This window comes from Physeter macrocephalus, chromosome 2 (assembly GCF_002837175.3).
Source record: "Physeter macrocephalus isolate SW-GA chromosome 2, ASM283717v5, whole genome shotgun sequence".
Taxonomy (NCBI): Eukaryota; Metazoa; Chordata; class Mammalia; order Artiodactyla; family Physeteridae; genus Physeter; species Physeter macrocephalus.
In genome coordinates this window covers 134680389-134696873 of record NC_041215.1, presented here as the reverse complement: position 1 = coordinate 134696873, position 16485 = coordinate 134680389, and the positions used below count along the sequence as shown (strand labels likewise).

The 16485-nt window shown below is 41.3% G+C and overlaps 1 protein-coding gene across 1 annotated transcript in view; it reads left to right on the top strand.

Moving 5' to 3' along the window:
* The window catches only part of IQCA1 (IQ motif containing with AAA domain 1), a 175459-nt gene that overhangs the window by 15466 nt on the left and 143508 nt on the right, over positions 1-16485 (top strand). The window contains exons 4-5 of the mRNA XM_024124784.3: positions 474-665; positions 3096-3167. Coding sequence (XP_023980552.1) covers positions 474-665; positions 3096-3167 — 264 coding nt within the window. The remainder of the gene's footprint in view (positions 1-473; positions 666-3095; positions 3168-16485) is intronic.

Genomic DNA, 16485 nt, shown 5'->3' with positions numbered 1-16485 from the left:
GGATCTTCCCGGACCGGGGCACGAACCCGTGTCCCCTGCATCGGCAGGCGGACGCGCAACCACTGCGCCACCAGGGAAGCCCAGTAGATACGTTTTGAATTTGTACTTTTCTACTATTAAGTTAATGAAACAGTGACAGCAATTTCAAGGTTATTTCAATCCATTTTATTGGCATCCCTCGTATAATTTGCTGCCAACCTAAAACCTTGTGGAGCTAATTAGTATTTTGCTCAAAACGGTAGAGGAGAGCTTAAGGGGTCCTTAAGTATGGGCCCATGGCGTGAATGTGGCATAGTATCAAAATATACGTATTCACGGGGAAAAATTATTCATATCGAATGGCTGTCATACTCTCTATCAGCAGTTTGGAGACTCTCAGCAGGGTGGGGTTAGAAGTTAGCATGTGATGTTTCTGGAATCAGCGGACGTCATGAACATGTTTAAACATTGATTTATCTTAAATGTTTTTGCAGAAATACCCTGTAAAGCCTATCCCCCTAGAAGAGGCTGTTAAATTAATCCAGGTCGCCGAGAGGGCACGGCAAGGGCGCCTAAGAGCCATGGTCATGAAGCAAATCTATCTTCAAGAATACAGAGCAAAGCAAGCCAGCTTACTGGACGAGAGAGTAGCAGACGCGGGGCCTGCTGCACTGTGTATCCAGAAGGTGTGAATGGGGCGCTTTTGGACTTGGGGGCAAGGTGTCTTGACACAGCTGGAGATGCAGACCAGGGATGGGGGTGAGCTCTGAAACTCACAATTCCCACGTCCTACCTGTAGTAGGACTGGCCTAAATTCCAGAAGGACTGATTATCTTACCCTGGGGAAACTGTCAAGCAAGCTTCGTTATATATATTTTTTTAATTTTGTTATAAATAGGTATGAAACTCAGGCATTTTATTGAAATATTTTTAAAGATCACCGATAACCGTTGGAAAGAATGTTGCTATATAAGTCCTCACTGAATTTTTAAAAATACATTTACACGCAGACGATGTAATTATAGAAAGGGAGCGGGTTAACACCTGGGAGCTTGCAGAAGCTCCAGTGACCACCACTAATAACCAGAACACAGATGGTCCTTTCAGAAGGGGCCCTTGAAGTTTCCTTCCCTTTGTCAGATGACCACCCTCGAGTTATACCCCATCTTTTTTCAAATTGTGACAAAGGTTGCTCGTGGGAAAATGCAGAAGATGGCAACGTGACACAAGTTAAGAATTAGGTTGGGGAGAAAGTAAGTGTAAGGACACAAAACAGAGCCAGAATATCAGGAATCTTGTCCCTAATTGTGTTTGAATGGGAGTGGTGGGGAAGCTGGGGAGAGACAGACAGACTCTTTTCTTTCAAGTTTCTGTGGGGATATAAGGTTTTTTAATATTTATTTTATTGAAGTATAGTTGATTTACAATGTGTGAATTTCTGCTGTACAGCAAAGTGATTCAGTTATACATATATATGTTCTTTTTCATATTCTTTTCCATTATGGTTTATCTCAGGATATTGAATATAGTTTCCTGTGCTCTACGGGAGGACCTTGCTGTGTATCCATCCTATACATAATAGTTTGCATCTGCGGACCCCCAAACCATCCCTCCCCACGCCAACCCTTGGCAACCACAAGTCTCTCCTCTGTGGGATATAAAGTTTTAAATGAGCATCTGACTTCCAAGCTTGAGTTGTACAATTCTTGGGTGTTACTGTGTTATACTTCTCCATGTTACAGTGGAAATTTTTCCGTTAAAACTCTGAAGTGCCACCCTTAGATTTAGCCCCACACTCCTGCAATCTAGAAGTTTCTCTTGAAGAAACACAGGTAGAGGAACCTCACCAACAAAAACTACAGGCTATTTCTTTGTGCTCCCCGGCTTATTGAGATATATTTGACATATGACGTTGTGTAACTTTTAAGAGTACGACACCGTGATTTGATATATGGGTGTATTTCAAAACGATTTGCCACAGTAAGGTTACTTAACACATCCATCACCTCACATAATTGCCATTTTTTCTTGTAGTGAGAGCGTTTGAGGTCAACCCTCTTAGCAATTTGCAAGTATAAAATGCAGTACTGTTAACTATCGTCACCATGCTGTACATTGTACCCCCAGAATTTATTCATTTTATAACTGGACGTTTGTGTCCTTTGACCACCTTCACCCATTTCCCTCATCCACCCAGCCCCTGGCAGCCACCGAAGCTACTCTCTATTTCTATACGTTTGGTATTTTTAGATTCCACATGTAAGTGAAAGCATAAAGTATTTGTCTTTCTCTCTGTGACTTATTTCTCTTAGCATAACGCCCACAAAATTCATACACATTTTGTCGCAAATGGCAGGATTTCCTTCTTTTCGTAGCTGGACGATGCCTCACTGTGTGTGTGCATCACACGTTCTTTATACATTCGTCCGTCAACAGACACTTAAGTTGTTTCCATATCTTGGCTATTGTGAATAATACTGCAGTGAACATGAGGGTACACGTATCTTTTCAAATTAGTGTTTTCCTTTGCTTCAGATAAACACCCAGGAGTGGAATTTATGGATCATATGGTGGTTCTATTTTTAATTATTTGAGGGACCTGCATACTGTTTTCCATAGTGGATGCACCCAGTTACATTCCCACCAACAGTACGGGAAGGTTCCCTTTTCTCCACATCCTCGCTGACGCTTGTTATCTCTTGTCTTTTTGATAACAGCCATCCTAACAGGTGTGAGGCTGTTGCTGGGTCAGCAGTGGACCCTCCAGTTACTCCCAGGGACAAGGGTGGGTCCTGTCTTGTTCCTGGGTGGACAGAACTGCCTCTAGTACCCCTTGTTCAATAGGGAGGCCCTGGACAAAGGTCCTCATCAGGGTCCACGGTTGCGTCCTGGGAGAGTGGACAATGGTATAGGCCACCTCAGTGATTCATACTTTCTTTAAAAATTTTGCCTGTGATCACAAAAGAAAAAATACTCCATCAACACACACAGGTGCACAACCTTGACCGCATAATCTTTACATCATCTGGGATGTGCAGGTTACATGGGAGAGACAATATGACCATGTTTTCTTTATTTTTTATGTATCGGACAAGTAACCATGTATTTATTTTTAGGTTTGGCGAGGTTTCTATCAGTGCAAGAGAACTGAGAGAGAGAGAGAAGAGGAGATGATATTCCTGGGTATGGTAAGTTTTCTTATAGACAAATAAGCCTCTGGTTTTCTTAAAGACAGCAGAATCTGTAAGACTTGTGTCTTCCTTAGAGAGTTTTTGAGAGAAGAAAGGAAAGCAAAACACATGACCGGTGACTTAAGAGAATGGAATCGCCTGTATTATCTAGAAGCCTGCCCCAGGTGATCCAGAGACAGCAGGGTCTTGTCTGTTTACACATCTGCTGGAATACATGGGCTGCTCCAAAGGTGGGACAAGCTGTGAGCTGCCCACCAATATCAGCCGTGCCCTACACTTTGTTAATATATGTTAGTATTTGTGGTCCTGAGAATGGGTTTGCCCTGATACAGCCGCCTTCTTTTGGGTGATCTCCATGGTGATTACTGAATCAGAGTTGAAAGGGTATATTACTCAGTTACTGCCACAGACGTAGCAGCCGCAACCACACACGTTTGTTACCTCGGTTTCTGTGGGTCAGGAGTCTGGGCTGACTGAGTCTTCTGCGCAGAGGCTCACAGGCTGCAGTCAAGGTGTCGGCTGAGGATGGGGTCTCATCCTGAGGCTCAACTGGGGAAGGATCTGCTTCCACGGTTGTGTGGTTGTGGGCCGGATTCAGTTCCTGACGGGCTGCCAGACTGAATGCCTCAGTTTTTTTGCCAGTTGTTTGCTGGAGGTAGCCCCCAGCCCCTTGCCAAGTGGGCTTTCCATGGGGCAACTTGCTTCATCAGAGCTGGGGGGCGGGGAGCTGCTTACGATCCCACGCAAATGATTATGGAAGTGGTATGCATCACCTTTGTCCTATTCTGATGGTTATCAGCAAGTCATAGGGTCCACCCCATGTTTCTTAAGACAAAAGTGATGAAAGTTATAGAGCAATACCCTGAATGTGAGACCAAATGCTATTTTTTCTATTTACAGTAACATCACTGATAAGATCTTCTAATTTACTTTAAATCCTAAGACCTCAGAAAAGAAAATTTAAATAGTCATGTTTTTGGTTGATCCCAGAACTCACTCTTTGCTCTTGCATCACTTTTATAATGGCCTGTTCTAAGTGACAGACGACGTGGTTTTAGAATAGCATATATTCTCCTCCAGCCCCACATCCTGACTGCTCCACGTGCACTTCGGCCTCTGTGCCTCACCTCTGTTGTCAGCACAGAGTGGAAAACAGGAATTCTTTTGTTTGAGGAAGGGATTCACCTCCATGATGCAGACACCTGGAAGAGCATCTTTCCCTGGTGAAGGGGCGTACGCTCACTGCACCTGTATGCGGAACCTCAATTGTGACGTCCAGGCTTTGTTATCTTAAAAAACATGGTGACTCATATCAGAGTGGCATATATGATTCAAGAAATACCCTGATTTCACCACCTGCATTCTTGATTTCTTTTTGATCTTTGAGTTTCAAAAATAAGTCAACCTTAATTTTTGGAATTGAAAACCCCTAGGATCCCAGCCCATCTTCTATTTCTTGGTTGTTGAGGTGCCATGAGAATCAAATGGGTGAGTCCCTGTCAGTTGTTATGGATCTTTTTGATTTCAGAACTGTGCTGGGTGCAATATTATTCCGCCATAAAAAGAGGGAAATCTTGACACATGCTACAGCATGGATGAACTTTGAGGACATTATGCTAAGTGAGACAAGCCAGTCACAAAAAGACACATGCTGTATGATTCCATCTTTATGAGGCATCTAAAGTTGTCAAACTCATAGAGACAGGAAGTAGAAGGTTGCCAGGAGCTCGGGGAGGGGCAATGAAGAGTAGTTCAATGGGTATAAAGTTTCAGTTTGCAAAAAAAAAAAAAAGTTCTCCAGATCTGTTGTACAACAATGTGAATATACTCAACACTACTGGATGGTACACTTACAAATGGATAAGATGATAAATTTTATGTTATGTGGTTTTCACCACAATTTAAAAATTGTTTTTAGTTCACTGAACATGGAAATGTATATTGAGATGGTTCTATAGGAATCATCACTATTCACTAATGGACAAAAAATACAAGTTAAAAATTAAATGAGATACTGTATTTCATTGAATCTAAGATGTTATTCATTATAAGATACATCACGATTGAAAATGAAAGAAAATGTATGGGCAAATAAACCAAAACACATCCCTGATTGCAATATACAGCCATCTCTGTATATTTAACATTTCAGATATGTTAAACCATGAAAAATATGTATGTTAGAACTGACGATAGAAGGCAAGTTGTATCTGTCTTATTGGGGGGAAAAAGTTTTTTCAAGTTATATTGGAAAAATCAATATCATTAAAATAACCACACTACCCAAGGCAATCTATAGATTCAGTGCAATCCCTATCAAATTACCAATGGCATTTTTCACAGAACTAGAACAAAAATTTTTTGAATTTATATGGAAACGCAAAAGACCTCGAAGAGCCAAAGCAATCCTGAGAAAGAAAAACAGAGCTGGAGGAATCAGACCCCCTGACTTCAGACTATACTACAAAGCTTCAGTAATCAAAACAATATGGTCCTCACACAAAAACAGACACATAGATCAATGGAACAGTACAGAAAGCCCAGAAATAAACCCACGCACCTTGGTTCAATTAATCTATGACAAAGGAGGCAAGAATATACAATGGAGAAAAGACAGTCTCTTCAATAAGTGGTGCTGGGAAAACTGGACAGCTACATGAAAAAGCATGACATTAGAACACTCCCTAACACCATACACAAACATAAACTCAAAATGGATTAAAGACCTAAAGGTAAGATCAAGTTATAATTATTGACAAGAGTGTCATGAGATGCTTATTCTCATACACGGTGAGTTAAATTGATTCAGCTTTTCTGAAAGAGGCAACACAATCATTAAAATATATCACCAAGGAGCCCATATGCCACAACTGAGGAGCCTGCGAGCCGCAACTAAGACCCGGCAGGACCAAATAAATAAATAAATATTTGGGCTTCCCTGGTGGCGCAGTGGTTGAGAGTCCGCCTGCCGATGCAGCGGACGCAGGTTCGTGCCCCGGTCTGGGAAGATCCCACATGCCACGGAGCGGCTAGGCCTGTGAGCCATGGCCGCTGAGCCTGCGCATCCAGAGCCTGTGCTCTGCAACGGGAGAGGCCACAACAGTGAGAGGCCCGCGTACCGCATAAAAAAAAAAATATATATATATATATATATATATATATCCTTCCCCCCAAGTTCTAGTTCTAGCTTAAAGAAATCATCAGAATAAAGGTTTATGTGCATAGACGTTTCCTACAGTGTTGTTTTTAATAATGAAAAATTGGAAATACACAATCCTAGTGTTCTAGAGTAGGGATGGAGTTAAGTGATTAGTAGTGATACCTAAATCATTTAGGTATCACTACTACCTTAAAGTAGTGATAGACCACCATTAAAAAAATATGTTTATGACTCATTTTTGATGTGAAAATGCTCAGAGTGAAAATACAGGATTTAGAATTGTACATATAATAGGATTTCAACTAAATATATACACACGTACCTGCACATACAAAGGAAAGAAAGTTTATATCGTGTTCCTTTTTTCATGTCAGAACTTTGGAAGTTTTTTGTTTTAATTGTATTTTACAAAATGTTTAAATTTTACTGCATTAACTGGAAAAAAAGGCACACATTTAAACATAAAAGCAAACAGCCATAGGATATTATCAGTTTTTTCTATTCAGATCTCCAAATTGTTTGGTGTATGTACATAGGTGGACAGGTTATGATACAAAATTGTTTCTCTGTTCTACCCGTTAGAGACACAGAAATATGAGATGTAATGATAAAAACAATGGTTAGCTCCAATTTTCTACTTTAAAAATTAAACTAGCGGTCAGAAGATTCAATCTAAGATCATCTAAGTTTAACATGAAATTTTATGTAAGCAGCAGTTTGACTCAACCACTTCCATTTAATTTAATGCAGCCGACATTTACTGAATATGATGCGTAACAGGCCAGAAACTTAGGGAATGGCCAAATGCTATTTTTTTTAACCTAAAGTTTTAATAGCTTACACTGATACCACATAAAGATAGAGTAACATGTTTTTTACTGTAATTTTTCTGTTTTACTTTGTCGTTTGTATATGCTCAGCTCAAATAAAGGAAGTCTGTTTTAATTTTTCAGCAGTACAGAGTTTGGATAGTAAAAAGAGGACAGCTTGTCTGTTTTGTATTAAATGCGACTTTCTCCAGTTTGCTTTTTTCCCAAGCATGTCTTCTCTTGGTATTACGTGTTCTATGAAATTTTACACCATTGAGAAATATATGGATTCAGGTTTTTTGGGGTTTTTTTTTTGCGGTACGAGGGCCCCCCTACTGCCGCGGCCTCTCCCGTTGCGGAGCACAGGCTCCGGACGCGCAGGCCCAGTGACCACAGCCCACGGGCCCAGCCGCCCCGCGGCACGTGGGATCCTCCCAGACCGGGGCACGAACCCGTGCCCCCTGCATTGGCAGGCGGACCCCCAACCACTGCGCCACCAGGGAAGCCTTGGATTCAGTTTTTAAAAGAATGGTATCTTCTGTTTGCTGGCTGATAACCATAAAAATCCATTACCCCAAATCCTGGGAATGTTTTCAGTTAAATACATTTTCCACTATATCACTAATTAAGATAGTGTCTTCTACTCATTTTAAAATTTCATTTTTCCATTATTTTACTTTGTTACATCATATCAGTGTATAAACCATTGACTTCTCTGATCAAAACAGTATTTGTATCTTTGTGGGAAGCTTGGCCTGTTTCCAGGGGTGACTAGTAACTGAAATGAGAATTAGAGCAAATGACATCATTATGTCCTCAGTTCCTGACTAAATGTTGCCTTTACCATTGTCATATAGATTATTTTTTGATATTGCCATTTTAAATATTTATATTCTAAAATCTACAAAGGAAAATAAATAGCACTCTAAAAATTCATGTGCAGTTATTTTAATTGGCAGAGCCAATGGAGTGGATGAAGGAGGACACTTAATGAATGTCATACATTTCATTCTGTGGGTCCCTTTGAAGTAATGTGTCCTCCAGCCATGACCATGGTGTATTTTATGTTACCCTGAAGCTATCAATGTTTGCATTATAATAAAGAACACTAGGGGACACTTATTAAACATGAAGAACTGTCACTTTGAAATGCATCAGCTAAATCCTCAAAACACCATAACACCCTGCTCACTGTCAAATTCTAACATGAAACAAGCTACATTATAGATTATTTTTCGGTCAATAAATTAGACTCATTTCTTATTAACAAATAACCCCAGGTAGGAGCTTGGGCACCCAATGAATGCTCCCGAAAGGCGGCTCCCCCCTGAGGCTCCCCTTGGTCCGGGGCCCTCAGGGGCTCGTCTTTGGGAACTGCTGTCAAAGCCAAAATGAGCGAAGGATCGAAATGAAACGGTGTTTACGATCAGGATCGAAATGAAAGGGTCTTTACGATCACACTTTGATTTCAACCCCAAACCATGGCGTCCAGCTTGATCCTGTACATTACTCGTTATATTTGGCTCCAAATGACCTTTGGTTGTTTCTAGAAATAAATGTAGTAAAAAAGAGATTTGCCATGATTTATGGGGTTTTGTTTTGCTTTGTTTTAGTTTTATTTTACTTTTTAAATGCAAAAAAAGCTGTTTCTCTCAGTGTCTGGGGACAGCAGCATCTTAGAAATGAGTGCGCGTCTCCCCTTGGCCTTTGAAGGGTGGGCCTGCCAGGTGGATGGAGAGGCAGGTGCCTGGGGCGGCCCCTCTACCACGTGGGTCGGGGGGGGGGTCACCTTGAGCCACTCACTCACCCTCCCCCTGAGCCTCAGTTTTCTCCTTCTGTAAGAGCAGGATAGTGCTACCTATTTCACAGAGCTGTTAGAAGGGCTTCCGGACCCAGCCTAGAGCTTAGACGGGTTGCTTTCAAGGAATGGTGGCTGATGTTCATCGTCTTGGAAAATTACATTACGTTGTCCTGGTAACTGAATGATTTTGTACAAAGGAAAACGATCACGATACATCATAACCTTTCTATGTAACAAAACAAAATATTTCAAAATAAGTTGTTGCCTAACACATGCATGCCACTGATTTCAAAATAGAAACTAACTTGGCCCTTGTTATTTGCTGCTCGTGTCACCGACCAGGATTCTTAGCCTCCTTAATCAATAGAAATTGATAAGAGGCCCAAAGAAATTCAGGCTAGGCGTTATTGGGGCCCCTGCTGCAGCTGGAGGGGGCAAAAACAAGTAACGGTGCCCTTCCTCGCTTCCTGAGTGCAGGCGAGCTGGTTCCTTGTAGGAGGTGAGGGTGGGGGTGTGTCCAGGGGTTGGGCTGGAGGGGTAGCTTAGGTGTTTTGCCCACCCCTTTGGTGGTGGTGTGCTGGGGGCATACACAGTACCCTGCTTTTGCTCCCAGCACCTCAGAAGTGGCAGTTGGGTTTTTGGTCTTTATGTACCTGGTTGTTCATGATTCGCCCCAACTGCGCATATGCACGCAGTTATTTTTAGTCCCTTACAGCGTCTTTGCTTTTTGTTGCTGGAGGAGACGTTTGTCCAGGTGCAAGCACCGCAGCAAAGGGTCCCAGGTCCCAGCCTGTCTCACTCAGATTTATGAACTCGAAATTAGTCTATTAAAAGTACGATCTGGAAAAGCAGTGCCATTGGAACAGCCCGGCAGGGTCTGAGTCTTACCCAGCTGCGGAGGGAGAGTTCGGAGATCCCGAGGGCCGCGGGTACTGCCCACCACGTACACTGTGTGTGTTGCACCAGGAAGATGTTTGCAAACCAGGAAAAGCAGTGATCATGATACAGGCATGCATGAAAGGCTCTTAGGTTGAGCAAAGGAATCAGAGCCCGAGGAGGACACCCTGAATAATTTTTGTGATTCAAAAGTCCACCTCAAATGCTTTGGGAAAAAAAGAAAACTCACCATTTTCTTTTCTGTTAAGTGAGATCTTACAGTCTAGTTAACTGGGAACCTTTAGTTTGATTTTAAGTATTTTTTATTGAAGTATAATTGTCATGTAGGATCATGTTAGTTTCAGGTATACATCATAGTGATTTGACGTTTATGTACATTTTGAGATGGTCACCCCACACATTTATTGCAATATTATTGACTATATTCCCTATGCTGTGTGTTTCACTCCTGTGACTTATTTATTTTATAACTGGAAGTTTGTTTCTCTTAATCCCTTTTACCTACTTCTCCTGACATCACCCCTGCCCCCGCACCCAGTCCCCCTCTCGCCTCTGGCAACCACTTTGTTCTCTGTAACAATGAGTCTGTTTCGGTTTTGGTTTGATGTCCATGTGTATTGATTTTTAGAGTCCACATATAAGTGAAATCATATGGTATTTGTGTTTCTCTGTCTGACTTATTTCACTTAGCATAATACCCTCCAGGCTCATCCATGTTGCCACAAATGGCAAGATTTCATTCTTTTTTATGGCTGAATAATATTCCATTGTGTGTGTGTGTGTGTGTATGTGTGTATTATATGTATATTCATTTATTCATCTTCTTTATTCATTCATCTATGGATGGACACTTAGGTTGCTTCCATATGTCAGCTATCATAAATAATGCTTCAGTGAACATGTATCTTTTCGAGTGTTTTTGTTTTCTTCAGATAAATACCCAGAAGTGGGATTGCTGGATTGTATGGTAGTTCTATTTTTAATTTTTTGAGGAATCTACACACTGTTTTCCACAGTGGCTGCACCAATTTACATTCCAGCAGTGTAAAAGTGTTCCCTCTTCTCCATATCCTCACCAACACTTGTTATTTTTTTTGGCTTTTTGATAATCGCCAATCTGACAGGTGTGAGGTGATATCTCGTTGTGGTTTTGATTTTCATTTCCCTGACGATTAGTGATGTTGAGCATCTTTTCATGTGTCTCTGTTGGCTGTCTGTATGTCTTCTTTGGAAAAAGGCCTGTTTATGTCATCTGCTCATTTTTTAATTGGGCTGTTTGTTTTTGGACATTAAACTGTGTAAGTTCTTTATATATTTTGAATATTAACCCTTTATCAGATACATAATTTGCAAGTATTTTCTCCCATTCAGTAGGTGGCCTTTTAGTTCTGTTGATAGTTTCCTTTGCTGTGCAAAAGCATGTAGTCCCATTTGTTTATTTTTGCTTTTGTTGCCCTTGCCTGCAGAGAGAAGTCCAAAATAATATTCAGATTGATGTCAAAGAGTTTACTGCCTTATGTTTTCTTCTAGGAGTTTTATGGTTTCAGGCCTTACATTAAAGTCTTTAATACATTTTTAATTTATTCTTTTTTTTTAAACTGTTTATTTTTTTTTAATTTTTTTATCTTTTTGGCTGTGTTGGTTCTTTGTTGCTGCATGTGGGCTTTCTCTAGTTGCGGCCAGTGGGGGCTACTCTTCATTGCAGTGCACGGGCTTCTCACCGCGGTGGCTTCTCTTGTTGTGGAGCGCAGGCTCTAGGTGCGCAGGCTTCAGTAGTTGTGGCGCACGGGCTTAGTTGCTCTGTGGCATGTGGGATCTTCCTGGAGCAGGGATGGAACCCATGTCCCCTGCATTGGCAGGCAGATTCTTAACCACTGCGCCACCAGGGAAGTCCCTAATTTATTCTTGTATATGGTGTGAGATAGGGGTCCAGTTTCACTTTTTTGCATGTAGCTGTCCAGTTTTCCCACCACCATTTGTTGAAGAGACTGTGTCTTTTCTCCATTGTATGTTTGTGCCTCCTTTGTCGTAGATTAACTGACCATGTCTGCATGGGTTTATTTCTGGGAGGTATTTATTGTTATTCTTATTCTGCTTTATTCTTGCCCTGGGTCCCCAGGTCGTCAGAAACTCAATGAGCAAAACAATTCTCTTCCTTTAGTCACCTGATCCCAGGATTCTTTTATCCCTACTCTAGGGCAGGACATTTGCCCTTATTTATCTCAGATTAGGGCCCATTACAAAGTCCTTTACTGCAGCATAGTAGAATGGTTAAGGCCGGGAACTCTGGAGCCAGCCTGCCTGGGTTCAGATTCTGGTTCCGCCATTTACTCACTGGGTGAACTGGTGTGGTGTCTTGGCTTCTTGGTGCCTCGATTTCCACATATGCAAAATGGAGATAATGCTAGCACCCAGGCAAAGATGTGTGTTAAGTATTAAAGAAATTGGTATCTGTAAAGCATTTAAAATAGTGTCTGACACACTGCACCCTGTGAGCACTAGGTAAGTGTTCACTGTTATTTTTTGAAATGGCTTATAATCGTGGGTTTAAATGCTCACATCACTCATGATTTTAAAATGCTTATTAAATTGTCATTTTTTATCTATTTAAGTTGGCCAAGATCAAAATGGTTAAGGTCACAATGTTGGCAAGGTGTGGGAAAAAAGGCTCCGTCATACACTGTTGGGGGGAAGGGTAAAGCAATCCTGCAACCTCTTTGCAAGACAGCTCAGCAATATCCATTAAAATTACAAATGTATATTTTTGAAAAGTGATCTGTAGTACCCATAAAAAACCATTTTCAGACAAACTATTTTAAGCCAGAAGAAACCTATCAGTGAAGAGATACAAGAAAGCATACAGGGTAAGAGCAGAGATTCTGGAGGTACATGCTTCGGGTCAAAGCCCCAGTCTGCCCCTTCCTGGCTTTGTGACCCTGGACAAGTTCTTTGACCTCTCTGTGCCTCAGTTTCTGCATATATAAAATGAAGATAGTAACGGTACTCATACATAAGGCTACTTATTATGAGGAATAAATTAGTTAATACTTGTAAACCAGTTAAAATAGTGTCTCGCAAACTTTAAGTGCCGTGGAAGTGTGTATTTTAAAACATTTTTAGGGGCTTCCCTGGTGGCGCAGTGGTTGGGAGTCCGCCTGCCGATGCAGGGGACGCAGGTTCGTGCCCCGGTCCCGGAAGATCCCACATGCCGCAGAGCGGCTGGGCCCGTGAGCCATGGCCGCTGAGCCTGCGCGTCCGGAGCCTGTGCTCCGCAACGGGAGAGGCCACAACAGTGAGAGGCCCGCGTACCACAAAAAAAAAAAAAAAAAAAAAAATTTTTAAGGAGTGTAGGACACAAAAGTAGCAAATTTAGCTCCCACCACTAATCAGTTACAGGCTCAACTCTACAGTTCTATTCCAGCTCTTAATTAAGCAAATCTTAAAACTACTACAGGTTTCCAGAAAGTAGATTTAACGGGCTAGAAATTGCTCTATTATTAATTGGTTTGCACCCACTTGAAGTTGTGGCATCCTAAAATAAAGATTTACCATAACTGTAGTATGAGCAGAGGGCAAAAGAAAACCATCAGCGGGCTTCCCTGGTGGCGCAGTGGTTAAGAATCCTCCTGCCAATGCCAGGGACACGGGTTCGATCCCTGGTCCGGGAAGATCCCACATGCCGCGGAGCAACTAAGCCCATGCACCACAACTACTGAGCCTGCACTCTAGAGCCGGCAAGCCACAACTACTGAACACACATGGGAAGATCCCACATGCCGCGGAGCAACTAAGCCCATGCACCACAACTACTGAGCCTGCACTCTAGAGCCGGCAAGCCACAACTACTGAGCCCACATGCTGCAACTGCTGAAGCCCACGAGCCTAGAGCCCGTGCTCCGCAACAAGAGAAGCCACCGCAATGAGAAGCCCACACACCACAACAAAGAATAGCCCCCGTTCACCGCAATTAGAGGAAGCCCGCCTGCAGCAATGAAGACCCATTGCAGCCAAAAATAAAATAAATTTTAAAAAATTAAAAAAAAAAAAAGAAAACCATCAGCTCTGACTCTCCCCACAACTTTTTTTCCACCATTTCTTGCTGGGTTCTTCTTTCTGAGTAGATGTGTTTATATAAACACATATACAAGTAGAGATCTATTACTGTGAAATGAAATGGTGAAACAAAAGAGCTTATTTTCATAAACTAGGGAACGTCCATGCACACGCACGCACACGATCTTAAAACGGACCAACCGAAGAGCAGTTTACTCCGCAGCATGAGGCATTCCACGTGTAAAATTAGCGCGCGGCGCGAGCCCTTGGGCTGATGGGGCGGCTCTGAGTGCCCCCGAATGATGACCGACCGGGGGCCGCGCGGAGCTGACTAATCTCTGCACTGACCACGGCGGTCACTTGTTGGAATAGACCCTCTCCCTTCCCCTCACTGCTCCATCCTCGCCTGAAGTGACTGCAGTACCCCCAAGACCACGAGCTCCTCCAGGAAGTTGCCAGCATTAAATCACTTATTTGCAAGGGGATTTGTGACTGATAAATTGAACACATTGTCATTTGGACAAATGTCCATTTTATCTTACTAATTTGACCAAGGATTTTTAAAGGCAAAGCCCATCAAACATTAGATAAGCATTTTAAGTTAATGGACCATAGAGTCCTATTTCTCCACAAACCCAGGAGTCATCGTCTTATGTCCTATTTTTACAGCAACATCAATTATTAACATGTATATTTTTGCTGACGGAGGACCTTGCTATAAACTTAGGTTTCGTTAACCAGTTCTGGGTCATTAACTGTGGAAAGCTTGTAAATATAATGGTTTATTCACATGGGAAGCCTTCATTAAGATGCATTATTCTACAGCTGATGTATTTCCATATATAGTATATTATTGTGTTCTCCATTTCCCTTTAATATTCGTAATTTATTTTTCAACGAGTTGCTGTTTATGCGGTGAGTTAACAAATTTGAATGCCGTATGACCAAAGTTGCTAAACAGGAAAAAGATGTTTTAGCCCAAAGGAAAAGCTACTCATTAACATAGGAATCTAAATATATTATAACCTTTATATTCAAAAGCAACTAGCGAAAGAAGCTACAAATGACCCCAAATGTATTTTTGTCAGAGAAAGTCTATCTCAAGCAACATGCATGAATACACACATATTAACAGCCCAGCGTGGTGTAATAGGAGAAACACAGACCCGGAGGAATCCAGAAACCTTATTGCCAACTTCTTCATTCACATAGGATGGCTTGGGAGAGTCATTAAGTGATGGACCTCAGTCCCCATCTGTTCAATGGGATAATCAGGTCCTTACTCTGTCTCAAAAGATGGATGTAACATCAGTAAAGAAATGTAAAGAAAGAAGGTGTGGGACAGAGTGCCATGCCAATTACAAAAAATCAGATGAGCACTGGGAGACTTCTGTTTCACTCGTAGATCATGGATGTAGTCTGAAGTTGGCTGAACACTTTGTGTAGAGCTTTGCCAGGACACCAGTCAGAGTTGCCTACTCATTAATTCACTTTTAGGGATTCAAAGGGGAAAAGGCCCAGCTAAAATATAGTTTATATGTGTGAATCTATGAAAAAAATATGCTGTGATTTACCATAAGAACAATGTAGTGGGGGGGATTTCATATGATTCACTGATTGAAAAATCATAACATTAAAGCAAGACTTCAAGACAATTTTACACGTTCATCGGAGACAAAGAAATTTGGGTCATTTGTAGAAGAGATGCAGTTGAACATCTTCACGGAAACAATGGACTTTAGGGTAGTCGTTGGAGAGATCAGATAAAAATCTCTGTGTGAATTATAAACTTCTATTTCATAACACTAGGAGTGTAAGACATTACCTGAAAGATATGAGAATTGGATACTTCTTTAAATGATTAAATAAAGGGAATTCTTTTCTCTTTATTTTGACACAAAGTAGATAATATAAAGTCATGGCTTTGAGCACTTACATCTTGAGTCAATTTAGATCACTGGCTTTTAACATTGTTCTTTAAAATGATTCTGTAATTCTTATTCTACATGCACTTTCAAAGTCGTTTTAGGGGTTTTTCCCTATCAAGAGTTGTACATTCTCACGTTCTCATTATACTAAACTTAGACAATTTGCTTAGTTACACATTCTAATACATATTTTTATCAAGTATTATATGTGGGATTTTCTTTTCATTTTTTTTTCACCTGGCTTTATGTCATTAAGTGGATGCTATATTCTGACAGCATCTCAATTGTGGATTCAAGTAGAGAAGTTACAAACCAAAACAATGGTCACATTCCCACCAACAGTGCAAGAGGGTTCCCTTTTCTCCACACCCTCTCCAGCATTTGTTGTTTGTAGATTTTCTGATGATGCCCATTCTAACCGGTGTGAGGTGTTACCTCATTGCAGTTTTGATTTGCATTTCTCTAATAATTAGTGATGTTGAGCAGCTTTTCATGTGCCTGTTGGCCATCTGTATGTCTTTTTTTGGAGAAATATCTATTTAGGTCTTCTGCCCATTTTTTGATTGGGTGGGTTGTTTGGTTTTTTAATATTGAGCTGCATGAGCTGTTTATATATTTTGGAGATTAATCCTTTGTCCATTGATTCGTTTGCAAATATTTTCTCCCA